General features: G+C 43.1%; 2 protein-coding genes across 4 annotated transcripts in view; one reads left to right on the top strand and one right to left on the bottom strand.

Moving 5' to 3' along the window:
• The window catches only part of bcar3 (BCAR3 adaptor protein, NSP family member), a 58,626-nt gene extending 35,274 nt beyond the window's left edge, over nt 1-23,352 (top strand). For 2 of the 3 annotated variants that reach the window (XM_046392651.1, XM_046392652.1), the window contains 13 exons: nt 13,926-14,054; nt 15,581-15,706; nt 16,064-16,180; nt 16,427-16,656; nt 17,351-17,451; nt 17,978-18,112; nt 18,836-19,048; nt 19,159-19,775; nt 20,740-20,855; nt 21,234-21,405; nt 21,502-21,613; nt 21,922-22,125; nt 22,218-23,352. In XM_046392651.1, coding sequence (XP_046248607.1) covers nt 13,926-14,054; nt 15,581-15,706; nt 16,064-16,180; nt 16,427-16,656; nt 17,351-17,451; nt 17,978-18,112; nt 18,836-19,048; nt 19,159-19,775; nt 20,740-20,855; nt 21,234-21,405; nt 21,502-21,613; nt 21,922-22,125; nt 22,218-22,396 — 2,451 coding nt within the window. In that variant the 3' untranslated portion in view covers nt 22,397-23,352. Of the gene's footprint in view, nt 1-3,511; nt 4,361-13,925; nt 14,055-15,580; nt 15,707-16,063; nt 16,181-16,426; nt 16,657-17,350; nt 17,452-17,977; nt 18,113-18,835; nt 19,049-19,158; nt 19,776-20,739; nt 20,856-21,233; nt 21,406-21,501; nt 21,614-21,921; nt 22,126-22,217 lie in introns of those variants that run through there. The other variant, XM_046392653.1, reaches the window with a different exon arrangement.
• Nucleotides 23,353-23,563: 211 nt separating this feature from the next.
• fnbp1l (formin binding protein 1-like) overlaps nt 23,564-27,854 on the bottom strand; it is a 40,678-nt gene continuing 36,387 nt past the window's right edge. Inside the window, exon 16 of the mRNA XM_046392655.1 lies at nt 23,564-27,848. Within this exon, the coding sequence (XP_046248611.1) occupies nt 27,841-27,848 (8 nt within the window). The 3' untranslated portion in view covers nt 23,564-27,840. The remainder of the gene's footprint in view (nt 27,849-27,854) is intronic.

The raw sequence follows: 27,854 nt of genomic DNA, 5'->3' as shown, positions 1-27,854 counted from the left end.
GAGTCAGTCAGCCAGTTGGAAGTCCAAACATGTGACATTCATTAGGTTCATCACACAAGTCTGTCAGCTTGACATCAAACCAGGCCAACAGCCAACCAGCTGGTCACCCCGCCAGCCATCTATTCAGCACTGACCTCAGACAGCAAAAGAAGCGTCATTAACTTCAAATGAGATCATCGGGCTGTCGCAGTATCAGACTTTCACCACACGATTATCAGAGCCCAGAGAATCCACCATATCCACAGAAAATCAGTCAGTTTCATCTGTAACTTTGTTTATCCTGCATTTTGTCTCTTTTCTGGCAGATGAATTGCACTCTAAAGTATACGAAAAGAACAGTTAATGAATGGTGACAAGGCAGCCAGTGCAGCTGATAAACAAAAGGTCCACGAGGCCTGACGTCTGGACTCACATCATATTATCTTATGTGTATTATTAACAGCATATCTTTTTTTAAACAGCACACACACACACCCTGTGAGAATTGCCTCCTACAGTTTATGTTCTCAGGTTGAGTCAAGATTTTGATCTAACTGCAAGTCTTGACCGTTGGTGAAATGTTCAAAACTAGCATCAAAGCCTGAACAAAATGGACTCTCTCTGTCAAAACAGGAGCATCGTCGCTGACGCAGGGAAAGCTGAACCCTGATGCAGAGTCAAAAAGGCAGGGATGCGAGGCAGAGGTCCGAACAATGGTCTTTTATTATCTAAGGCAAAAACTCAAAAAAAGCACACACTCGCTGTGGCAGGGGATCAAAGAAAAACTGTGGCAAAAACTCCTAGCATAGCATGACAAAGCCAGAAAAGACAGAACAAAGATCAGAACAGAAGACAATGTAACACTCTGACGCAGGTGACTGGAAGACAAGGACTAAATAGACAAGACAACGAGACACAGGTGAAGCACATTAGGAGGGAGAAAGCAATCAGGATAACCAAAAGCAAAGCTGCAAGAAACAGAGACACACAGGGGAAGTGACGCTTTCAAAATAAAACAGGACATGACAAAAATCTTGAACATAAAACATGGAAACACAAGAAACGTGACACATGACGCATGGACTCAAAACCAAAAGACAGCGAACCAGGACGTGACACTCTGTCTCTGTACGTTTTGTGTTTTCCTATTTCAAAATATCATCATTTCAAAATTTCAAACTCTAGTATAAGCTAATAATAACATTTTTTTTTCCTTTTTGGGAAAAGATTTTTTCGTATCTGATGCTAAACCACACACTGACTTGACAGTTTAAACCTGTTCAAACGAAATGTTCAGACCACTCTCTGTGAAGTAAGTTCATCTTTTCCGTGATGGAACATATGAAAATTGTCGTATTTTTGTATTTTTCAGGATACTTAAGACAGAAATAGTTTTTAGGAACCATTTTCAGATGCAGTGCACGGTGTCGAAAACACCAAACTTTCTCTTTTGACCCACATGAAACGTTGTGCACCGACTGCACACATTTTATCGACGTTGTCAGGGCTCACACAGTGTACACAGGGCGTCACGTTGCACAAATCAATATGACCAACATCACAGTCCATCGCTGATCGATGAGCCATCAAAAGCGCAGACACAAACACACGCATCCAGACTCAGCCAGGGTGTGGACAGCAGTTTATTTTCTGGCATGGGACCGTGATGGAGGCTGCCTAACTGCTACAGAGAGGCTGAGGCTGTGACTGATCTCAAACCATTGATTCACTACAAAATTTCATTCCAGAGAAAACAAAATTCCAGCCAGCGTCAAGAAGTCAGATGATGCATTTAAAGCACCTGAATAATAGAATATGAACCTGATTTTGACAGCATCACATCCCAGCTGAAGGAAAAGATCACAATGTGCAAAGTTCTCCAATATGTTTTTATTCCATGCGTCCCCAGATGTAATTTGATGCAAAAATTGACAAATTGATCGATTTACAAATAGAAGGAGGGACTATTTTTACTGTGTACTAAAAAGTAGAGAAAAATAAATAGTTTCAGTCATCATGCCTTATAGCTGGCCAAATGGAGAAGGTCTAAAGTATTGATACTTTGATGCCACAAGCAGAGCTAACATTGAATTTTGCACTTAAATTTGCCATGTGGACTCCAGATGAATCTTGCTCTGCAACTGCTGGATCTTTAGTGAGCAACAAGTTCAACATATCAGCTTAAAGGACGATGATACGTCCATTTTGCGTTTGCAAGTTGTTTCCGCTGCCCCCTGTGGCCAACTAAACATCAGTGATTGCAGATTTAAAACATGGGCTCAAACTCTGCTCACCGTTTCTCTGTATAAGAAACCTCTTCGTCTTCAGCGGATCACCTGTGTCCATCTCACTGGTTAGCCAGGCACCACCCAACCAGGCAGGAAACTCTGAGCTTCTGTCACACACACATTTGATTTGGCTCATTATTTTTATGCTGGATGCCCTTTATGTTGTAGCTCTCCCTCTTTTATCCAGGCTTGCGGAAATCAATTAGAATTCACTAGCTTGTGCTTCCTTAGTGGCAGAAGCTGGCGTTTAGTGTCTTGTTCAGAGACACTTTGACATGTGGACAGAAGGACATCAAGCCACCATCCCTCTGAGCAGACAACATCAACGTCGTGAGCCACAACTGCTTCGCCACTGTGCAATAAACTACACATCAAAAATCATTTTGTCACATAACTTGCTGAAGTTGCTGAAACAGCTCGGCTCTCCTCAGTCCGTTTCACAGAAACAACAAACAGAAATAGAAAACGTAGAACCTCAGCACGTCGATTTGTGTCCCTCGTTGTTTTTCCAGTGCATTCCTGGAGCGACGCATGTGTGTATTTTAAGGTGGACATTTAGCCTAGCTGGTGATTTGGGGCTGCTGTGGTTGGCAGCAGTGTGCGTGTGTGAGTGTGTTTGTTGCTGCGTGGTGCCCGAGGGAACTTTCTACATGTATTTCCTCCGTGTATCCTCAGAGAGTTCGCACTGTAATTAGTGGCTCCATTTCCTGCAGCGGAATGTTCCTTTAACTTGTTGCTCCTGGGTTGTCACCCTCAGCAAGTGTCGTCTTCGCATATGTGTGATAGCTTTCTGTGTATTCGCCTGCTGACATGCCTATGTTCTTGGTGCCCATGTGTGTGTATGTATCTGTGTGTGTGTGTGTGTGTGTGTGTGTGTGTGTGAATTGGTGGGAAAGTTGTGCCACTTAACTTGTGTGTGGGTGTAATTGCTCAGGAGTCATTAAGTAACACAAATGGGCAGCTATTTGTCAGCGTCAGGACATGGACACACACACACACACACACACACACACACACGCACACACACACACACACACACACACACCTAGTCTTTTCTCTTCTCTGGACACTCATGCAGCAGCGTAGTGGATTCTTTTCACTACACCGAAGTGGCTGAACCTTCAGCCCCTCGACACTGAATGTTCCTCCATGGCTGTTGTCAGTGTCTGGTTGCTGGTTGACTGACAGGTGGTCTCTGACAATGCAGCGTCCACTGATTAACCGTTTGTCAAGTGCCAAAAATTCACCAGTTCTGTCTTCTCAAAGCTGGCTTCTTTGTCGTTTGTGATATTTTATATACTAAACATGTATTTGTATACTAAACAGTTTCATGACTAATAAAAATAATTAGAGGGAAATTACATTGAGCCCAACAGAGCAAAAGGAAATGTAATGCAGAGTGATATGTAGTGTAGTTGAGACATTATGCATACATACATATGTATATATTCTTCCATCCATCATCCGTGTGTTTTCAGCCAGAACAAGAGAGTGACTCTGCCTCTGAGCCACTCCCAGTGAGTCCACACATCACTGGCCCACATCGGATCACATGGGTCTCTCTGTCGTCCATATATGGAGCTCGAGGTGGGGCAAAAGGGGAAAAAACATGTGAGAAAGCACCTCCGGAGCTGAGTGAGCAGCGGAGGCTTCACTCTGCAGGAGACTGTGGAGGAGAGACGGAGGGATGACGGAGTGATAGATACAGCAGCCATCCTGATGGGGGTGTTGGGGCCTGACGTTGCCGGGCTGTTTCTCTTGCAGATTCTGACTTATTATAGTTTATTCACATCACATCTGATTGCACTGCAACTTGCTCGGTCCAGTTTGTAACTCTAACTGTGATGAAAGCTTTTCTTGGAAGAGGCAAATGGCAATTGTCACTTGGTAAAGTCATTCAAGTTGTGCTTTTGGTGTGTAGTCAAGGTTACCAGAAGTGGTATTTACAGCTGAAGTGAGGTGGCAGTCGGTCACCCCCACTTAGTCCTGACAGTTAAGGAAAGTTAACAAGAATGTCGGAGCGATGCAACCTCAAGAACCTGACAGCAGCTCTGTGTTGCTTCTACCACAAGAACTCTGTCATCACTGCAAAGGTTTGTACATGTGTGAAGTTTTTTGTGCATGCTGCAGCCTTTAGTCTGTGTGTGTTGTCGTGCCTTTGTTTCCGCCTCGCCGTGTTTTAGTGTGTGTGTGCGTGTTTTCGGGGTATTAATATCACTGGGGTCTGGAGATTTGCGTTAATGCTGGCAAACTCATCTTGTCTGCTGTTGTTTATAGGAAACCGGGTCCAGTCCACAGTGAGACACCGGGGACGGGCATTATTAAGGAGACTTAACCCCACATTGCACCTTAGAAAACAATCTAAAAAGTGCATGGCAACACGTCCGGCCTGAGCAAAATCTAATCACGCTGAATGGTCCTCCTCTTTCCCTCACGCTGAACACTGGGCTTTTATTACTCGGACCAGACGCTCTCATAAATGACCGACTGTGTGACTGTCTGACTGTGTGTGTGTCTGTGTGTGGGTGTGTGTGAGATATATAGCTGGGTTCATCCATAACTAGCGCTGGCAGACAGACAAGGCAGTGTGTGACGGCAAGCGTGAGACAGACACGGTAATCAACGGAGAGGTGACAGGACGAGGGTGATCGTCCTCATGAGGATGACAAATTTCTAACTTGTGATAGTTTGTCTTTTTTATGACGTCAGTGAGACGTATGAATGCCATTAACTTGATTGGATGGAGTGAAGAGCGGTGCAGCAGGCCGAGGTGACGGGGTTTGTCCCTCTGCGGATCAGCCCAGAGGTGGTCCCTTTTGTGTCTCCAGGGCCACATTTACTGCTACTGTTAATATGTGGTGTGTGCCTGGATGAAGGAAACACGTGTCAATGCAAAGTGTAAATGTATGATTGAATTTGGAAGAAAAGCAAATTCCTGATCAGGTCTCGTTTATAGTCAGGCAGATGTTTAGTAGTTTTATTTAGTTAGTTTGGATGCCTGTTGGCTGTAGCTTCTGCTGTTCATCATTTATATTAAATCATTTAAATTGCCTTTTGGACACATTAATAAAACATTCATATAGGAAATAGAAAAAGAAACATCAAAATATACCAATTAGACCAAAACAAATGTCATCTAATGTCATCTAACACACAATGTGATTCATGCTAATGTGCTGCCATCAACAAATATCAGATAAATAAGCACAAAACTGGAGTGAGAGGGCATCAGTGTGGATAGAAGCGTTGTTTCCAGAGCACATCACATTACGCTTTTAATCATATTAATCCATCCTCATCTGCAGAGTTTACTCAGTTACCTTCGCGTAGACAGATGTTCACATTTTGTTTTTTATGTGAGATTTTTGCTTGTTTCTTTTGGCTGTCTTGGTTTCTGTGCAGAGTGTCAGTCTGTTATCATGTGTGTCTTTGGTGGGACTTTGACTTGTCATCTGGATGTGTCACCCACACTGTTGTCCTACCATCACCTCTTGTTCTATAATTACTTTCAACAGTTGCTTCCCTTTGGCACTGCCTTCCCTCCATCCTTCATCACTGTCTCCCTCCCTTGTCTCTTTGTCTCTCTGTTTGTGTCTGCACTTTTGATTCCAAAGAGCCCGGGGTTTTATTCCGTTCTCTTTTCCTTCGCTCTTCCATCTGTGTCTTTGGGACGTTGCCCTTTAACCAAAGAGAGCCAACTTCTTGTTTCTGTGTCTTGTATTCTCAGTCATGAGAGACCCCATTGACCTGTTTTCAAAATCTGACCATATCATAAGAAAGTTGTCAACATGGGAGGGACACAGGAGATTCAGCAGATCTTATGTGCTGCACATTTTTATCCAAAGCTTAGCAGTGATTGTGTACATGCAGATTATGTGTGTTCCCAGCAGGGCAGAATCTATCACATAAAAACAGTACAGTCACATGTAAAAAGCTGTTTGCCTATCATCAATGTTTTGTTGCAGTTTAAGCTTCTTTCTCTCTCTCTCTTTATTTTTACTGAGAGCTTGAGAGTGTTTTGGCTCTTAGCACAACAAGCACTTTAAGTTAAAAACCCTCAAACTTTTATCCTTTTATTTATAAGAGTCCCGTGCTTCAGGAAGGCTTTTGTGAACAAATCCTTTCCACTATTTTTTTTAAAAGATTTTTTTTGTCCCCCCACTTAACCCAAATCTCAAATATGTTTCTAAAGCTAAAACTACAGCCTTGCACTTCAATGCTTCATTTCCGGCTCAGTTGTTGCTACAAGTCCAGAAACAACCAGATTTGTTTCAGCCTCATTAAAGCAAACAGAAACTACATTACCAAAAGTATTAGGACCCATGAACATCACTCATATGTGTGCTTGTTGAAGACGCCATTTCAAAATCATAAGCGCTCACGTGCAGCTACAACAGCCTCCACTCTTTCTAAAGAGTGTTTGAACCTGGCTGCAGGGATTTGCTCCTGTTCACAAGAGCATTAGTGAGGTCAGCCATGTTGGCTGATCAGGTCTGGCTTCAGTTCATTGCAAAGATGCTGAATGGGATTGAGGCCAGTCAAAGTCCTCCAGGAAATTGACAGGAGTGTCCATATACTTTTGGCCATATAGTATACAGACCACTCAACTAAACTAAGTCATAAAGAGTCATTTTATAGTTTATGTTTAAAGCTTATGATCAGCTTTGGGACATGATTTGTAACCGTGTGGCCCGTTCTGATCTCAGATGATTTTATTGAATAGTTTTGGATGCATTTGTTTTCAGAGCAGCTTTCTCAGACGGGTCTACGATCTATGACCTGCTTTGTGTTGGGAAAAGTGTGTGCTTCTCGATTATCCTTCGGCAGTAGTTTCCTCCTTGGTGTTTAGGAATTATATCAACAACCTACTGGCCTCAAAATTGCTTCTCAAATGTTTAGAATAAAGAAAAATTCAGAAAATGTAACTGTGATCAACAAGGGCAGTGCACCTGCTTTGGTGCTCCATGGTGAACCCGGTCTCAAATAAATGCTAAATAGAATATTAAATGTCCAGACTGACCAGTCAGATGCTTCCTGGTCTAAACACAGGAAAAAGCTTCCATTTAGTTGTGAGTAAACAGGAAAGGTGGGCCCTTATGATCATGGAGCCAAGATGTAGAGAAAGATTCAGAGTTATTAACTTTCATCCACTCAGATATGAGACTGTCCATCCAATTAAATGTAAGAGACAGAAACCGCAAAAGAGATAACGGAGTGGAGATAATGAAAACGTTTTGGCTGAAAAACATCAAGCAGCATCCCAAAGGTTTTCTTGACTATTCGTCTCAAACAGCTTCCCTACGTCACGTTGTGACTTCTCAGAGGTTCACAGTGAGTTGATGTGACACACACAGTGCAGTTAGAGAGAGGAGGCAACACAGAGGGCCACAGGACGGGGACAAGCAGCGAGACCGACAGATAACGAGAAGAAGCAGGAAGCAGATCAAACTTTTGGTATTTTAATCATGGTGGCTTTTGTGAAAGCCATTTGATCTTTCTATGGCCATAAAAAAATATATATATATGTCATATCATTTTAATAACTGACTTTTTTGGCCACTTGGGGGCAGCAGAAACAAATGAAGAACATGTTAAAGTGATACAGCAAACTTGATAGCAAACAGTTGTTTACTGAGACGTGCAGCTTAGTCACATTCGTACATTTGGGGTCGTGTTTGTGTCCAGCATTTCGGTCTGTTCCGACTCCTGAGGAAAACATTTGGCTCTTCAGCTACTAAATGCTCCAGTATGATCAGCAGCTAGCTACCAGGCACTGAGTCATTATGTAATCAAGTGCGACCATCTCCCTTTTCTGCCTTATTGTGAGAAACTGACACTTCAACAGCTACTGTTGTGAACCCTGCAAAAAGGTCATTGGTTAACACAACATGACGTTAAGACATTTCATTAGATATGAAGACTAAAACTAAAGTGACGTAAGAAAACACAAGCACAAAATAAATTCCCCTGTGGTTTCCTGATAGTATTTTAGCTTTACTTTTAAAGCTACTCGTTGATATACTGACACAAAAGCATATTTTAATGTTAATGTGATTTTAATTGAACTTCCTCTTCTAGCCAGACTTACAGGATGTTTTACAAGCTTTAAGGGTCTTTTATTTCTCATTCACCACGTTCTCAGATTAAGTGGATGCTGAGCTTAAACTGTGGGTCACTGGTGCCGTCGTCCGAGAGTCTTGGGTTCAATGCTTCCTTTCAGCTCCCACATTATAATACAGTACACGCAGGATTTGGGCAAGACGAGGATTATAACGTCCATCAGTGTGTGTATGTGTATATGTGTGTGATGATGATGATGATGATGTCAGTCAGAGCTATAATGCTATAAGGTCATTTGTCTTCACCTCACTGAAAGCAGCTTACTGTTGTCTGATTACTGAGACTAGATTGTCAGAGCAACAGAAAGACCTGGCTTTGAACTCGTGTGTCATCGCCGCCGCACACACAGGAACCTCTCAGGGGTTAAAAACAAATACGTTCTATTCTTGTGCAAAATCCAGGTAATCCAAAGGAAATCCAATCGTCGTTGAAATCCTTTTGAACAATGCCCGTTGTTTTTGTTTGACTACAAACTGCTGCACTTTGATGCTGAAGAAGAGATGGATTTTTATGGCACGTCAGCTTGTCAGTAACTGCACTGCTGTCACATTTTAAGCATACTCGTGTGTCTTCTGCAGTGCAGATGCTCCGCAGTGGAGGTAAAAAATGTTTGAGTCGTTGATGGGGTTTGATTGATGCAACATAGTTAGTAGCTAATTTGTATCAAAGACAATGAACAACCCTGTGCAATAAATAGCACTTTGATTTCAATTAAACTTGAAATCTAAAGAAATTAAATCAGCAAGCTGAACTTGGTGTGAAGTATGTTCTCTTTATTAATTCAGAGCAATGTAAGAAGTACTCAAAGTACCTGTACTTAAAGAAATACACCCTCACAAATTAAATCATTAGCAGTGTGTCACATAGTTGCCCTCAGGCCAAAGCCTCACATCTCAGACTGCAAGAATTTTAATTCTTTAACATCAGTTACAGGATTTCACTTTCTCTACAGTATGAAACAACTCTGCTCATAAGCATTTACTCATGTGGCAGACACTTTTATCAAAAGCAGCATATAGATTACACAATAGTACAATGCAGAGGAGACTGTGTTGTGTTTTCTAACAGTGTGAAGTCAAAAGTACATTTTACTTTGCAATACATTTGAGTAGTACAGCACAAATTCACCCAAAATTAAAAAGAATTAAAAGCTCGTAAATACCCATCGCTTTAAATTCAGTACTTCAGTAAGTTCTCACATCTGGAAGTTCTCCAACCAGCACTCGAGTTTAATTCAGTTTCATTCTTTATGGGTCATTATCAAGGAGGAAGTGGCTCAACAAGTCACAAGCTCTGAGGCTCAGTGTCACTGATGAGATGTTTCACATTAGCTCCAGTCTTTCAATCAGAAAGCTGTGAACTACGAAGTGTTGAGAGAAGAAGACGAGAAGTAAGAAATGAAATGTATGAAAGGCAGGCAGGTCAGTGCTGCCCCGTGTACTGTTACTGCTGTGGTCCATGTACTCGCTGTGGTCCAGCAGAAATGCAGCTGCTCTCTGAGGATGACATCATATTGCAGGGTCTTATTAAAGGCCAGCCTATAAAAAAACACAAAACACTCCCATCCACCATCTCCATCTCTTCTTTTTTTCTCCATCTCTCCCCCCCATCGCTTTTTCCTCCTTCCGTGTTCTTTTCTCTCTGTTTTCTTTATGTACACAATCCATCCATTCCCTCCTTCTTCTTACACGTCCACTCATCACTCCCTCCATACATCCCTACTGATCTGTTCATCAGTCCTGTTGGCAGCCTGGTTGGATAAAAGCATTTTACTGGGAATGTAATCACAGATGTGATGCTGATCGATAACACAATAGCAGTACATTTATCACTGCATCTGTTATTTACTTGAACTCCAACCCTAATAAACTAAAGTTATTGCAGCCAGCAGCTCTTATCTTTTCGGTTGTCCGGTTCAGCTTGACTCCATTTGAATTAGCTGTCGGTTGTTGCTGGCACAACAGGAAAGACATGCCAGCCAGGCAGTGCTGCTAGTAACGTGCTGCTGATGAGTAACAGAATAAAAGTGTCAAAGTGAAACTAAATGAAGGTGATGCAATCTCTCAATGTTCCCCTCTTGAACATTTCCTTCTTTGAGCCTCTCTTAGCTCCAAGTGAAAAAGATTTGATAAGAAAGTGTGCAATGAATCTCACATGGGTAAAGCGAAGCAGTAAGGAGCAAAATAATAACCACTTAAATGGTTTATTTTACTTTACATGAATTAAGTCATTGCCCTCCAAGTGCTGAATATAGAACGTAGAAATTAGATTTTCATACGGTCAGACTACTTGGTAATCATAAGATACATATAATCTGATTCTGTGCAGGAAAATCAATGAGAATTCAATTCTACATCATATTGTCCCAAGTACTTCTCACTGCTGCACCAACACACACACACACACACACACACACAGAGTCATAAGACACATGTCAGGCTGCTCTGGTTGGTGTTTCAGCTTTAAACAAGAAACAAACAAAATGAGTGCGTGTGCATTACGACACAGAGCCCGTCACGCTCGCGGCGTAACAGCTGTAACAGGATACACTGACTTCCTGTCATGTATGGAGACATGGAGACTGAGGGCAGAGGGGTCTATGCTAACGACTTTAAAGAGACAGAGAGAGCGAGAACAGGCAGCATAGAGATGATGGGACGCACGAGGTTTCAGTTTCACCGGGACGCTTATGGACGTATTTCAAACTTCATGGCTCAGTAATTTCCTCTTAGTGTTTGTGTGTGTCAGAGCCATCTTTTCCTCAAAGTGTTTGGAGCACAATGTTGTGTTAACAAGTTACAAACCACATAAACGATTTCTTGTGCATCACAATGTGACTGTGGATTATATTTGAATGAGAGACATGAGTCGTCGGAATCCGTCCACATTGTTCACATTTAATCAACTTACTCAACCTTTATGTAGCTGTCGTCAGGTTTATTTGACTGAAGGATCGAAGGTTTATGGTATTTTTATCTCCATCCTCTTAACCCATTGATATACTTCTCTTTTCACTTCATTTTTCTTACCATCTGTTGCATGTCCCTGTTTGATTGGCTAATAAATGCACAAACTTCTTTGTTCTGTAGTGCTTCACATTAATGTTGATTCTCTTTGCGATCTGCTCGTGTAGCAATGATTACACACGTGATTCTTAGCATGAAGTGTCTCTTATTGGAGTTTTCATGTTACCCACTCTGTAATGCCAGTAGCTGCACAGTCATGACCAGTGCATGAGCATGTTTGTGTATCTGACATGACACTGGATGCTGCATGAGTACAACAGAACATTGATTAACTTTTCTTTCTTGGCAGTCGATCAATATAAGCAAAGATCAAACAAACTCAAAGTGTGTCTCTTTGTAGTATTGACTGCACTGTCCTGCAACACAAAAATAACATGTCACATGTAGTGCACTAAATGTTTTGTGTATTGTCCCTTTTTACATAAAAAATAAAATAAAAATAAGAAAGTATGTCTGCAACATACACTATTGGACTAAACATTATGGACTAAAGTATCCAGACAGACCTCTTTTTGGGGCTGATTTCAGGCTTTGGGCTCAGCCCCTGACTTCCAGTGAAGAGAAATCTTAATGCTTCAGCACACCAAGACATTTTGGACAATGCTATGCTTCCAACTTTGTGGCAACAGTTTGTTGAAGGCCCTTTTCTATTCCAGCATGACTGTGCCCCAGTGCACAAAGAAAAGCTCCATAAAGACATGGTTGGATGAGTTTGGTGTGGAAGAACTTGACTGGCCCACACAGAGCCCTGACCTCAACCCCATCCAACACCTTTGGGATGAACTGGAACGGAGATTGTGATCCAGATCTCTCCAGAGGAGTGGAAGCTGTTAGAGCTGCAAAGCTGTCTGTGTATTCAGAATGTGATGTCATTAAAGTCCCTGCTGGTGTGATGGTCAGGTGTCCCAATACTTTTGTGTATATAGTGTACATCAGAAAGCCCTTGTTCTGCTTTGCCTGCACTTTACATTGTTATCATCATTATTATCATCTGTCTCTGATACAAACTTTATGGACCTAATGAAAGAGAGCACAGAGGAGGCAGCAGTACAAACTGTCAGCACCACGTCTCACTGAAAGTTTCCCCTGTCAGCGCTCAGCGAAAGTTCAGGGAAGTGTCTGCGTCAGTTAAGTGTGTGTGTGGGTGTGAGTGTGTATGTCAGGTGAGGGTGTGTATGGAGGCAGGTCTTGGCAGTTGGGTGGGGTCAGTTTGATGACATCACATTAGGAAGCAGCGGGTGAAAAGCCCAGAGAGGAAAATCACTGAGGACAAAGAGAGAGAGAGAGACAACATGTGTGTGTCTGTGTGTGAGTGTGTGTGTGGGTGTGAGAGAGAGAGAGAGCATGTCACACTCACAGAGAAAGTCTGAGGAAAGAAGTCGTGTGTGTTTGAGGGCGAGCTGTTTAATATCAGAGATAAAAACCAAAGAGTGTATGGACTTGCTGTGAAGTGTGTAAGTAAGGGAGAACGAGGGCACAATGCAGAGACCAAGCAGCTGTCATGTAAGTGTGTGTGTGTCTGTGAGTGTGTGTGTTGTGATACACGGTTTGTGCTGACTGTGCATCCTGTCAGGTTGTGACCAGATCTGTTTGCCCTTCACTTTTCATTTTTCTAAAACTTTCTGGGCTCACTGATCGATTATTTCATCAACCGTCTGCTGCGTGAAGAAGATTAAGTGATTGAATGTGTCTGCTTCTCTCTGTCACCTGCCGCAGTATCCTGCCTTTGCATCTTCCTTCGCTTTAGCTGACCTTCAGCGGTCACTTTGGTTTTATTGTGGGCTCTAAGGATATTGCATGAGTTGTAGAGACTGTAAAATCCTATGAAGCAAATTAGCAACTTTGAGCTGTATGAACAAAATGTACTTGATTTGACTTGATTTTGTGTTTTGAAAAGGTTTTAAAAAGACTTTTACTGTACATCAATACTGTCTGCTTTGCTGTTAAACTGTACAAAATTGAAGTTTTCCTTCTAATTCAATATGTTTTAAAAATGAAACTAGCAGCAGCATTAGCAGCAGTAATAGTAAGTACATTAATATGCATAACTATCATCAGAAAACATACACGTGACAAAGTGCATTCAACATTAGCTGCAGCTTTGGCAGCTGAGGGCTGAAAGTGTTGCTGAGTTGCTGCTGCTGTGTGCCCAGCAACGAGACCCCGGCAACAAACACAACCGCTGGCCAAAAGTCTCACGTGAACTTTGTGCCAGTTTAAAGGTGTCCTAAGTCGGAAAGGTTGGAAACCACTGTGCTTTGTTTTCCCCCTCAAACAGTCACACTGACCCTCACGTTTTACCTCACATTTCTTTGAATCTGGGGGAATAACATTTGTTGTAGCTGCGCTTGACGACCTCATCCCTGCTTTTTTAGGGAATAAGCTGTAACTTTGATCGTTGTTGTGTCCTGAACTTTGAAGTGTCATCATCACTGTTTGTTTCTATGTGTTTTTCTGTACAAGCCAGTCACAATACTGAGTCCTGTCTTTCCACATTTTTCTTTAATCACAGTTCTCCCGAGATCAGTTCATCCTGGACTGCCCTTCAGAGAAACTTCGCAGAGAGCTCGAGGAAGAGTTAAAGATGGACTGCGAGGAGCCGAGAAGCCACGCGTGGTACCACGGAGCGATACCAAGACAGGTAACGCACACCCGTGCACCAACGGACACACACACACATATAAATCTGAGTCACGAGTCCCTCCCTTTAAAAACCTGGTTAAAAACTTGTTGAACCAGATCACCTATTATTAGATTGCCACACTGCACACTCAGTGCTTACAGAAAGATTACAGCTCAAATAGTGAGTGGCCTCAATGGCAGAGCAGGGGCTTATAATGTAAGGTCAGTGTAGTAAAAGCTCTTTCTGTGTGGTGTGTGTGTGTGTGTGTGTGTGTGTGTGTGTGTGTGTGTGTGTGTGTGTGTGTGTGGGAGACAGCGACAGAGAGAGAGAGAGATTGTGTGTTCCCTGTGAAAGCTTGCTCTGAGATGTAATCATTTTTAATAAGGTGCTTCCTTTGGCTAAGCTAAACTAAAATACTATTATATACTATACAAACACTTGCTTAATTAAAGTCTGTAACTCTGTGTGTGTGTGTGTGTGTGTGTGTGTGTGTGTGTGTGTGTGTGTGTGTGAGAGAGAGAGAGAGAGAGAGAGAGAGAGAGAGAGAGAGAGAGCAACAGAAGGAAAGGCAGTAAATGAGAGTCAAATGCAAAGATAAAGAACATTTTCAGCTTTTTGGTTACCAAACTCATCATAACATTCAGAGTTTTAAATGAAATATTACATTTTGTGTCTGAATTTTGTGCCTTTGGTGTCACACATCCCTGCCTTTAATTGTTTATTGATGAAATGAAGTGAGTGGTTTATTTAATCTAATATTGGTTGTCTGTTCCCGTTTTATAACAACTTTTAAGTTAACAGACATTTTAGTTTTGCATTAAGACTTCTTTCATGTTTCTGTGGGGCTGCAATTTAAGATTATTTTCATTACCCACTGTGAAAAATTCTCCATTAACTGATCATTCTGTCTATAAGATTTCACTAGCAATAGTGCAAATGAAATTCAACAAATGTCCGTATGTTTGCTTTTAAAAAAGAAAACTAAAATTATCATTATTTATTAGAAATTATTTCTGATTAATCATCTTTTTTGTATGCACTGAAATATACACGTGTTATGTCTGAAAGTTAAATGATTGGAAACAGCAATTTGACGTAAAAAAATTTAAAACTAATGTTAACCTTAAGTTGAGGTCCTTTTACTGGCTGCTTTTGGGGCTCTCAGTAGAAATCTTGTGGTTACGTAACAGCTGGAGGTTTTCGACACCCATGATTGAAACCGACCTCAGCGGAAGCAGCTGAAAAGCCTTTTTAATTATAAATAAATAAATTAAACAAATGTAGATGCATCTGATGATTTTCTGGCTGGTTAAATACTGTAATAAGCTGAGCCTTTAAATATCTCCATGTCTTATATAAGTGCTGCAAACCAGACGGCACTGAGCTCATGAAGAAGGTAACAGTTTAGCAGCCTACCATTATTAGATTTAATTAAATGTTTGGACTGTAAACAAACCCTGTGTGCCGCCTGTGTGTGTGTGTGTGTGTGTGTGTGTGTGTGTGTGTGTGTGTGCACCCATATGTAATCCCCTGTACTGTTGCAGGTTGCAGAAAGCTTGGTGCAGCGTGACGGGGATTTCCTGATCCGTGATTCGTTGTCCAGTCCAGGAAGTTACGTTCTGACCTCCCAGTGGAGAAACGCTGCCCAGCACTTTAAAATCAATAAGAAGGTAAGACCACATGTGGGTTCAGTGACAACTGACTAACTTTGCCGTGGTGCTGGAATCCTTTCTTCACTGCTACAGTCTCAGTTCATTTTATTGCCTTTTACTGAACCAGGAAAGCCTTAAAATGTCCTGAATGTCCTGGCCAAGATGGGGATTAACAACATGAAATGGATAAAACTGTAAAATTGTGAATTAAATTGCCAGAGAGAATCATATAACAGATCGCAGACTTCTAAAGATCTTTGTGGTTCATAAAACTTTGTCTGACAACAGTTTGAAAAAGGGTCTTTCTTCATTTTAAGCGGTCACAGATAGAAAAATCCCTCAGTTCATAAATATCTTTTTGCATCTCTCCTTCAGGTCGTGATGTTGAACGAAGCCTACACCAGAGTCGAGTTTCGACTGGACAGGGAAGGGTTTGACAGTGTCCCTGCACTTATAAGATACTACGTCGGCAACAGAAAACCCGTCTCTCAGGTGGGTTTGCTCAGATTTTTTCCACACAAACTATTTTTTGGGAAAAGATCTCCATAGCTTGTTTGGTACAGTTGATTTGTTGGCAGGCTGTAAAATATGCCAATTACTGTCTTCATCTAATTGGAACACATTAAGCAGGAAGCAAGTTGTAAGTTTTATATCCCTTATGGCCTCTGCTGAACTTTGGATAGAGGAAACATGTCGAGTTTACTTTGTCTCGTCTCTTTTTCCATCTGTGCGCTTAAGGTGGTAGGAGCCATTATCTTCCAGCCAATCAACAGACTGCTGCCTCTACGCTGCCTGGAGGAAAAGTACGGCTTGTCCAACAATCACAGAGATCGGCTCATGGCGCAGGAGAGGCGTCAGAAGCGCCTCAGCCTCAACATTACCAACGGACACACACATGACGGCACACACGGCGTGCAGGACAACACACACTGCCAAGACAACAGCGTGGGCCGAAGCAGCCAGCTCAGGTTGGTACACAACCAGAAACCCACACAGACACACTGATTAACAGCAGAGCACCGGTACTCCTCAGTGGCACGAGTAAAGTGTGTGTTTGTTGTTTCCATCACTAATCCAGCACATGTAACTTGTTAGATTTGACAAATAGCGAGTTAAAGACCAGCAAGCCCATTGCTGAAAGTGTGCAGTGGACTGCAGACCAAATAACATGCTGTCTGCTGTATTTAAAATAACGGAGAGCCGCCTTTACTCATTCATCCTCTCACTTTGTTCCTCTCACACCTTGAAGGGCTTAAATCAACCCTTTAAATCCTTTCCTGCTTTTAAGCTTTCAACATGTTGCCTGGAGCTGTTGACATTCATCATCCAGGCAGCGGGCTGTATATACAGACGTGCTGCACATGTGTGTGACTTTTTCTGCTGAAGGAACACAAGTGTGTAATTTCACGCTGCATAAGAGCACATGGAGCGTAATGCATGGAGTCCATATCCGCGGAGAGAGAGACGAAGAAAAAGTTTTGTAAGAACAACAAGAGAGAAGTAGACGGAGGAGAATAAGAACGTTCTGCTCTTCACAGGGCTTCTCTCTATGTTTCTTTCTCTTCCATGGCTTTTTATTCCGATGCCGTCAGCCTCTCGCCTCAGCCTCTATGTGTAAACATATCTGTTGATGTATGTTTGATATTGTCTTTATCCACTCAGGATGAAGGATCGCTGCGGCAGCCAACCAGCGAGTCTCAATCAGGTCCAAGAGAGGCGACGCCCGCTCAAGGCGCACCAGTCAGAAAGCTACCTGCCGCTCGGTACGTCAGCACCACATTCTTCTGCTCGCAGCGACAGTTTCACTAAGACCACCTGAAACCCATTTCTAAAGACGGGAATCTTTTTGCAACTATACACATGCAGTGATAGATCAGGTGTGCAGAGCTGTGAAAATAAGGTATTAAGGAAGTTATTCCACTCAAAGTACTTTTGTTTTTCAGTGTACAACTCAGTACGACACTGTGAGTTTGTGTGATTCATCGTGTGTGGGAGGGTTTTCGCTCCACACCTTTGAGTGTGATCATTCGAAGTGATCTGAACACTTTTGTCTGTTAACACGTTTTCTTTGTTTGAAGCCCACTGAAGCCTTCGTTCGCTCTTTATTGTGCTGTATTTGTGATATTCATGAATGAATCAGATTCTGGTGATAAAATTGGAAAAACAAAAAGCATCATTTCCTGTCTACCCTCTCCTCTCCTCATTTTCTCTTTTGTATTGTTTTTCCAACCTTTATTCTGTTCTCCCTGTAACCATCTTAACTGGTCCTCTGTTTCGTCGTCTCCCCAGGATCTAAACCTCAGCCCCTGCAGCCCCCTGATCCTCTCCTCCCGAGCCCCAACCCCAAGTCTCCAGTCTTTCGGACGGGCAGCGAGCCAGCGCTGAGCCCCTCAGTCCCACGGAGGTCTGCAGAGCTTCTGGCAGGTCAGTAGACCTGGAAGATCAAATTCAAAGTAGCATCAGAAAACTCCAGAGGGACACTGAACACACAGACACACAGAAGGAAATACAGAGCAACAAAGAGTGCAGGGAAAGCAGTATCGGCAGGAAAACACAGGAAATGCAGACAAAAGGAGAGCACAGGTATATATAGAGAAAGGACTGGACAGCTGAAAACAATCTGGGCGGGGCAAGCAATCAGAAAGGAGGGAAAACAGACAAAGACAGGAAAGAAAGGCAAAACTAGGGAGAAAAACTACAAAATAAAACAGGAAACTAAATAAACACACTCTTCAAACCATGACAAGTACCATAAAAAGACAGATACACAGATGGAAAGCAGAACACTGAAAAATAAAGAGAACTGAAAGACCAAACAATAAATTAAATATTAAAAAACATAATGAATAAATTACATTAAATGTAGCGGAAGTCCAGTCCCATCAACATGTCCCAGAGAAAACCAGGATGGAATAAGTAAAGCCTTGTTTCATCTCTGATTTACCTCCAATGCTGGTCTGCATGTCAAAGGCTGATAAAAACTCCTCCTGAAGTGTGTACCTTCAGGTGTGAGCACTCTTCTTTCTCGCTCAGGTAAACTTTTCTTCTCTGATTCAATCTTCAGACAGTCTGTGAGACCTTGTGTGATTCACCGTCACAGAAATGATAAGAAATGTCTTACTGACAGCAGTGATCATGTGTTTCCAGGCCAGGCCATCCGCGGCTCTGACAGCCAGCTGTGTCCCAAACCGCCTCCCAAACCCAGCAAGGTGCTGCTGGCTCGACTGCCTCGCTCCACCTTCCCTCCCCCCTCCAGCTCCTCCAGCCTCACAGACTCGTCCTGCACCCCTCCCAGTGTAACAGCACCTGTCCTGGACTCCACATGTACAGAATCTCCTGGGTCCACATGGAGGAGTGGAGGTAACTTTATCTTTCATGAAATGCATTGTTGAGAAACCAGTAAATAAAATGACTTAAAAGCAGGCAGTGTTAAAGCTGTGACTTTATTTTAATGGATGTGATTGTTACAGGCCCTCCTGTACCTCCGGTCAAACCCCTGAAGTTCCAGCATCAGCTCCAGCCTGCAGACTCTCTCAGCTCTGCGGTCTCACCTGCTGAGCTGGTTCAGTATCCTGATTCAGAGGCAACAACAGGACGGACCGAGCGGCTGCAGCCGAGCCCTGCAGACTTCAGGTCCTGCCCGCTGGAGAGGGAGGAAGCCAATTCACCGAACCCCCTCACAGACGACACCCTCGAGCTTCAGCCTCCGTTCTGCAGCTACGTGGAGAGACTGAGGAGAGAGGGGGATGGAGGGAGACAGGGGGAGGAGGTGGGGGAGGAGAAGGAGGCGGGAGGGAAGAGAGGACTGGACAGAAGCTCCTACCATCACGCCATCGCAGCCTTAGAAAACACCAGCGAGGAAGAGGAGGAGGATGAGGAAGACAAAAGGAGGGAGAAAGAGAGGAACGGGTTCCAGCGGCCGGTCGTAGAGACGGAGTCAACGTTCCGGCCGGCGGACTTCGGATCTCGACTTCTGCCACCGGAAAACAAACCTCTGGAGGTGGTTGTCCTGAAGAGAGCGAAGGAGCTGCTGCTCAGTCACAATCACCACAGCATAGCCAGACACCTGCTGATGGCTGACTGCCAGGTACGTACGCACACACACACACACACACACACACACACACGCACACACGCACACACGCACACACACACACACACACACACACACACACTATTCTGCACAGCCTCGTTAGTCCCGCCTTGTTCCCAGTGCTCCTCCCGTTTTCCTCACCTCCTTCGCCTCACCTGTGCTTCTCCACCTGAACGTCATTCCCTCATCAGTTTAGTTTGCATTTTAGTCCCATTTTGAGTTCAGTCTTTGTCAGGTCATCTGCTCAGTTTGTCAGGTTCAGTGGTTAAAAATCTGGTTGTCTTGTTGTGGTTTGTCTTTGATAATAATGCCGTTTGAAAATGCTGGTAGTTGTTAATGAATAATCATGGGTTTCTCACTTCTTAATAAATCATCAGATCTTCAGCTGAACAGTATGAATTGAATATCCCAAAAAACCACAGTGAGCTGTGATGGAAAAGGATAAACACAAGCCAAAGAAATATTTCACTGCATGGCAACCCCAAAGCTGTTCTCACTGTGTGAACTGCTTCTAAGTGGTGTGTAAAGCTTTAGTGAATGATTTACTCATCATGACTGAAGCCTTTAGTTGGAACATAAAAGCCTGTTAGAAAAGGTTGGTTTTGCACCTCACATGTTTGGAGGTAAACACATTTACTGGCACTCATGTGCATAAATCCTGTGTGTGTGTGTGTGTGTGTGTGCGTGTGTGTGTCACAGAATTAGATTCTGTCCTGCAGCTGATGTTCCTTAGGGCAATAAAATGATCTTTGTGAGGCAGGAGAATCACTCAGAGAGAAAACAGCCCTGCACCAAACCGACACCTTATCAAAACACACACACACACACACACACACACACACACACACACACACACACACACACACACACACCACACACAGGGGATAGACAGATAGAAAGGAAGATAAAAACATCTAAATGTATCTGACTGGCTGTTGTAAATGTTTTCTCCCTCCAGGTTGCGAGGATACTCGGAGTGACTCCCGAGCTTAAAGGTCGGATGGGCGTAGCCTCCGGGCTGGAGCTGGTGACGCTGCCGCATGGTCGACAGCTGAGGCTGGACCTGATGGAAAGGTACACAGCACACGCAGCACACACACACGACAGCACAAATGTTGCTAAAAAATATCTCCCACTTCAACTTCACAATTAACACTTATGGAAAGATTAGCAAAGACTTGAAGCCGGCGGAAACAGTTGGCCTGGCTCATGTTTCCCAAAAGACCCTTCTGCTCCTCAGATCTCTGACTGATCTGACAAAAACTGAAATTTGAGCTGAGGTCAGCAGCGATTCGCAACTGCTGATTGACTGTAGCATCCTGTGAGATGAGAATAAATCCCCCTTCAGTCTGGAAGATCAGATTAGACACGGAGGGAGTGAAACAAAAACAGAGGCAGACGTTACCCTGCTGCTGGCTGCTGCTGATCGTCCACCTCTCCTCTGTCTCCCAGGCACCACACCATGGCGATAGGTGTTGCTGTGGACATTCTGGGATGTACGGGCAGCGTCGAGGAGCGGGCGTCCACCTTAAATCGCATCATCCTGGTGGCCTTGGAGCTGAAGGACACGGTGGGCGACCTGTTCGCTTTCACGGCCCTGATGAAAGCTCTGGACCTGCCGCAGGTAAACACACACACACCTGCTGGATTACTTAGATAATAAGAGTTTTAAAACGGTTTAAATGATGGTTTGAGTTGATGTTTGTTGTTCTCTCCGCAGATCAGCCGTTTGGAAGAAACATGGACGACTCTGCGAAGGAACTACACAGAGACCGCCATCAGCTACGAGAAAACGCTCAAACCCTTTTACAAGAATCTGTATGAAGGCACAGGTACTGAACACACACAGAGCATTTCCTCAGAGCATCAGCTACCAACAAGGCAGGACAAAAGTGTGTTGTTATTTAATCTATAATGGAGACGTGACAGCAGACAGAAAAGTTCCCAGTCAGATGGTGTCACGACTCTCCAAACTTCTCTACTGGCAGTTTGAGAGCAGAAAACAACAGCAATATATGCATTAAAAGGTCTGAGTTTCCAAAACTCAAAGCAAAAAAAAAAGATTTTAGGTCAAAAAAAAAACTTTTCTGATGAATTTATTTGAAAGGCACTGACCTCCACCCTCCTCCTCCTCCTGAAGCTTCCTCACCTCCGGTGGTGTGTGTCCCCCTCCTGCTGCCTCTCCTCGCTTTGATGGAGCGTCCGTCAGTCACACCTGAGGGGGCAGAGCTCTGGGAGACCAGCGACCAGGGCTGTGACATCATGCTTCGCCACCTAGAGGCCGCACGCGACGTCGCACACAACGCGCAGAGCTTCACGGCCAACGCACAGAAGATCTTACAAGGTAGAAACAACACCAGCGTGTTTTTAGCGTCTTCTTCTGTCAGTAAATGTTAGCCAGCATCATCAAGTCGTTTTATGTGTGTCTGCCTTCAGAGTTTGAGTGCGATGAAGACCTGCTGGAGGTGTTTAAAACAGACTTCCAGCTGCGGCTGCTGTGGGGAAGTCGCGGAGCTTCAGTCAACCAATCGGATCGCTACAACAAATTCAACCTCATCCTCACTGCGTTGTCACGGAAACTGGAGCCGCCGCCCAAAACACAAACCTTAATCTGACTTCACCTGAGCGGCTGTCCACCTGACACACTTTGAAGCTGAGCAGAACATGAGACAGGAAGCGATCTGGGAACGACGAGCTGTCACATGTGAGGCAGAGGATTTCGAAATCAGACGCCACACTCAGACTCTGCTCTTTTTATCATCTAACATTTCACAACTTCAGTTTTTCTACAGCTTAATGTGTTCATGGTTGGTGGCACTAAGCCTAAGACATGGATTAAACTCATTAAACCTGTTGTAGGATATGAAAATCAGCAAAACTTTCATTCAGATTGTGACAGCAGGTAGCTGCAGACGTCTACAGGTTCTGCTGACCAAAATCCACCCAAACACTCATCAAGTCACTTTATTTTTTACACCAACATTCCAGGCAACCTAGAACGCGTTTCTTCGACGAGATTAAAGGAGAAAAGTAGCAAACAGCTCAAGTACAGTTTTGCAAAAAAGGAGGAAGGAAATTTACCCACTAAGTCAAAGGCTGTGTGTACTGTTTAAAATAAACGTGGACTGAACGGGAACACTGAGCGACTGAAGTGTCAGCTTGTTCTGTTGACACACAACCTGATCAGTTTGCTTCTTCACCAACAGTTAAGACATGCAGTAACATGTAAATGAATCTTATTTTAATAACAACGTTCTCATGAGATGTTTTTTTTTCTACAAATTGATGGAAAAAATGTACAGTAAATGTCTTGACTGTATTCACACGAGCAGATACTTTCTCTGTATGTTGCTATAACTCTTTTTTTCTGTTGACAGATGAACATATTTTTGTTTCTGTATAAACTTTAAAAAGCCACAACGTGAGATTAAAGTTGTACATAGCTGAAATATTAGCATGTTAATAATTTGACTGTACATATTTCATGTAGAAGACTGTAAAAAAAAAGATGTTGATGATTTTAATGTTTATATTATGAACTACTGTAAGATAATAAATATGGTGTACGATCTGCATGTGTAGCAAAGTTTAAAAACACAATCATGAATTCACAGATTGAGTTACTGCCAGATGCTGACTGTATTTTAGGAATTATTTTACTCCTGATTTCACAAACTTTTAAACTGAAGGTCACTCAGACACCTTTTGGTCAAACGTCAAAGCTGAGTTTAAAGTCTTCATTCGATCATCACTTCCTGCACACATTAAACACAGTAAACAAATCCACTTTTCATTGCTGCTTATTTTATTAGAACAATGAATGAAGAAGACAAAAAAAGGACTTTGTTCACAAAGTGTCTGACAACATTCAAAGTAAAAAGATGTGCACATCAACATGGAAAGAGAAGTACTGCCACTGGTTATTACAACATGTACAACATGGTAAAAAACACATTTACATGGATGTTAAGATCCTGCAGAATCACTTTGTACCTGCTGATTGCTTGTCAATGCTGACAAAAACAGTTTCATTGTTGAGTTAACCAGCTGGAGAGAATCTGTACACAGTCGCTAAACGTTTCCACAGGACAAACAAGATGATCAGAGTTTAATAAAGGAGAGGAATGGAGAAGAACACACATCTGGTTTTTGCTGGGTGGTAAACCAGTCACAGTAGCTTGTCAGATGTCTGTAGAGAACTGATTGTATGAGAACTTACTGCAAACTTTATCATATTTAACATCCCAAAGCTGACTCGTTTGTTGTCTTTTTGCATAATATTCAGAATTCCAGCACAGTGGCCATTATAATACACAGCTCACAGTTTTTACATGTATAGAAATGTTAATGTTTTGGTAAGTTTAAAAGCTTCTGTGTTACCACTGACATCATGTACTGTTTGATTCAAGGGACGGTACAATCAAAGCAGGCAACTGACACTGAAAAGTTTGGAGTCTGCTTAAGAGTAAGAGAGAGTAAGAAAAACGCCACGCAAGCATCCTGACAGGAACTAAACACGAAGCTATCAGGACACAGAAGTGACTGCTGTGTGTGGCTGCATCTCTTCATGTCCCCTCACACGATCAGCAGCTCCACATGTTAACATTTACAAGCAGGATTTGGTGCTGAAGCTGGTATTTGCCCTCCCACAGGTTTTGAATGAAAATGGTTCCAGCTCCTCAACTGAGAGGACTTACACTTTAAATAATTTTTAATTGGAAATCTTTGGGTTTTGGACTGTTTGTTGAACAGAATCAGCATCGGAAGACATCCTCTTGGGCTTTTAAAAAACTTTTGATAGGTATGATTCAATTTTTAAATAGCATTTATATTCTTAATAAAAAATAATGAATCAGTAGCTGCAGCCCTAACTGCTTTAAAACTGAAAAGAAAATTGTACTGCACAACATATCTTTTTTACTATAAGAAAAAAAAAAAAGCCCAAATTATGTTGTCACCATGACATCAAATATGTGCACAAAGCATCGTCATGAGAAGCAAAAAATCAGACTGCAAGAACTGAACTGGTACTTTCTTGCTGATACTGCTCTCATGGAGCTACAGCCAGCATCCTGTTAGCTTAGCTTAGCATAAAGACTGGAAACAGATCAGAACTGCTAGCCAGGCTCCATCTAAAGCTAACAAACATCGAGTGGTGGAAAGTGAATATTCCTCACAATGATGGCACTTCTCTAATGTCTGAAGCAAAATGTCTCATGTGGCATGTGGAGCAGTGTAAGTAACAACACCTACAGCATCTTTCTGCACATTTCACAGCTTCACTGAAGACTCCAACGAAGGCGCTGCCACCTGCTATTCAGATCCATCACTGGTGGCATTTTTGTCTTGAATAGCATCAAAAGGAAGTGAAACTTTACCTCAAATGTGTAGTTTTGTTAGACTATTTAAGAGATGAAGTGAACGATTGAAAAACAATCACCAGAAAGAAGAATGAATTCAAGGAATCTAGAAAAATCATGCAAAACAAGTCGGTCACTGATCAGCAAGAGTTACAAAAAGAGTATAAAAACCATCAGGAAGAGAGAGTCACTGGAGCCGTTTGTGTTTTCTTTCTGCTCCGCAGTGGTCACACCTCCATCAGCAGACAACACAGACCTTCATTCATTCATTTATTCACTCGTTCATTCACTCGTTCATTTAGGCAGATTCAAATGCTGTAGTACTTCAGGGCAAAGTGCATCAGTTCAATTCAAACCTTGTAGTCTCTCGTGAAGAGTGTCGATCAAACAAACCTAAAAACAATCACCATTGAAACACATTCAGCATGACATGAAAGATGATCATATGTACAAATCATTCAACGATAAAAAGTAACGTCACACGTGTAACACAGACACACCTTTACAGGTTAATGTGTATGGAAGACAAACACGCAAAGTTGTGTTTTTTGGCCTGCTTGGCCTTCCATAAACCTGCCTACATGTTGTTGATACACGCGTGCGTGTCGTCACATTCACAAAAAAGATAAAATGGAAAAAAAAAATCATTAAGAGCAGTTGAGCGTCCCAGGAGGAGGCGGGGCTGAACCCAGGTGGCTGATGGGAGATGTAGTCAGGCAGAAGAGCAGACACATCCAGATGTCTGTGTGCGTGTGGAATAATCACTTCACGTTAAAACAACATGAAGGTTTAAGGCAGGGTCCTACTGCAAAAGACACCACAGCTCCTCTGGACGTTCGGCGTTACTCAAAGTGGCCCTGTCCTGTTCGGGCTGAGCTGTGGTTTGGTGAGGGAAGGCTCCCCTCTGCTGGTCGACTGGTGGAATTACAACCCAGGAAGAAAAGGAGAGGAAAGGTGGGAAAAGAAAGGCGGTAGAGAGGTCCTGTGTTCACCTAACAGTCCTGCTATCTGACAAATAAGTAGCTCTGATTTTCACCAGCTGCTGTCCAGGAGACATTCAGTGCTCGTATATAAAAATCATACTCATGCTAGATTTCCTTTAGAACATCATGATGGCATTCAAAACACAACTCAGCCAAAGTTGCACAAACAAAGTTAATGTCACAAATGAAACACTTGATCATGTCTGGGACACGTTAAGAACACGTTAAGGACATGCGACTGAATGAGGGTGAAGGCAGGCAGGCATGAGGAGCAGAGTGGCTCAGGCAGACAGGCAGGCAGGCAGGCAGGCATCACCAACAGCACAGATGATGACAGTGATGATGATAAAGAACACGGATGAGTTGGAGCAGAACTGACTTTGTTAGTGGCAGCAAATACTGTGAGCACATCTGACCCTCAAAAACCGACAAACCCTGAAGTTTAAAATCAACCGATTTTCTCTCATGAGGAGCTGAATCAAAGGTTTGGGGTATGAAGTGCGAGTTGGAGGTAAAAAAAAATGGAAATGGAAAGATTTTGATATTCTGACATTCAGGGTCCATTAATGACCTTAAAAATAGCAGTTTGACCAAGAAAAAGCTCATCACAACGTTAACTTACTTGTTTCCCCAAACTTTCAGCCACATCTCATAACCTTCAGTAGATGAAGAAGTTGCTCAGTTGCCTTGTCATCTTTTGTGATGAGCATTTCCTTTCAAAATGCTAATTTAAAGACGTGTGGAGCCCATTCACTGCGTGAAGAAGCTTCAGCGGTAGCCACGACCACTGAAGCTTAGAGAAACCTTTGTCCCCAAACCTTGGACCAGCTCCGACAGGAACTAATTCAATTCATAAAAAAGGAAAGCTGTCCTGCTAAAGCACCAACAGATGGTGAATCAGTGAGGTGGGGAGATGCTCCTGTGTGTCATTAATGAAAAAATCTGCCTCTGATCAGAGAGGAAAACCTGCTGTTGCACTGCTGTCTCTGGGCTGAAACCTTGAAGCACACGTGTATGTTTCACCCTTAGTTAGTGATTAGTGTTAGTGAGGTCCTGTCAGGTGTTTTGTATTTCCTGCACCATCACTGATCTTGTAGTGCAGCAGGTGCTACATACTTGAATGTTTGAACCCAGAGAAAGCAGAACATCAGTAGGGTTTTTCCACTTCCTAACAGGGCAGGCAAACATGTGCAGCCAACACAGAAGTCCCATGATGCAACAGCCTTACAGACCAGGAAGCAGCTTCATCTTCCAGCCCAGCGGCAGAGAGGAGGGACTGAGGACGCCAAGCTGACGAACGAGCACAAACGTCCCTGTTTACCGCGTCGACCTGCTGTCTGCAGGTTCGGCCGCAGCTGCTGTCGCTTTCCGGTCTGAAAAGCTGCTGTACCATCAGGAGACACGCTTAGAGACTCCTCCCGTTCATGGTGGGACTTCTCCTGTGGCTGCACCTTATTAAATGAAATCAGTGTTTTTGGCTTTCAGGTCGTCGACTTTTCTTCTTGTGACCCTCCCTTCTTCCTCCGGTATCCCGGAATGCTTTGCTGATTATGGATAAATGAGCATGCAGACATGCAAATCTGCCACTTTATCTCTCATTCCCTCTCTACCTCTCTCTTTCCCCCTCATCGCCGCCCCCCTCCACCACCACCAATAATCAGCAATCAACGTGAGCCCTCCACCAGCCAATCAAATCGCCCGGCCACCCTGCATCCCTCAGGAACCTGCAG

Source organism: Scatophagus argus, chromosome 6 (genome assembly GCF_020382885.2).
Source record: "Scatophagus argus isolate fScaArg1 chromosome 6, fScaArg1.pri, whole genome shotgun sequence".
In the NCBI taxonomy this organism is placed as follows: Eukaryota; Metazoa; Chordata; class Actinopteri; family Scatophagidae; genus Scatophagus; species Scatophagus argus.
Note: the sequence above shows the minus strand (reverse complement) of the source record. Positions and strands in the feature narration are given on the sequence as shown.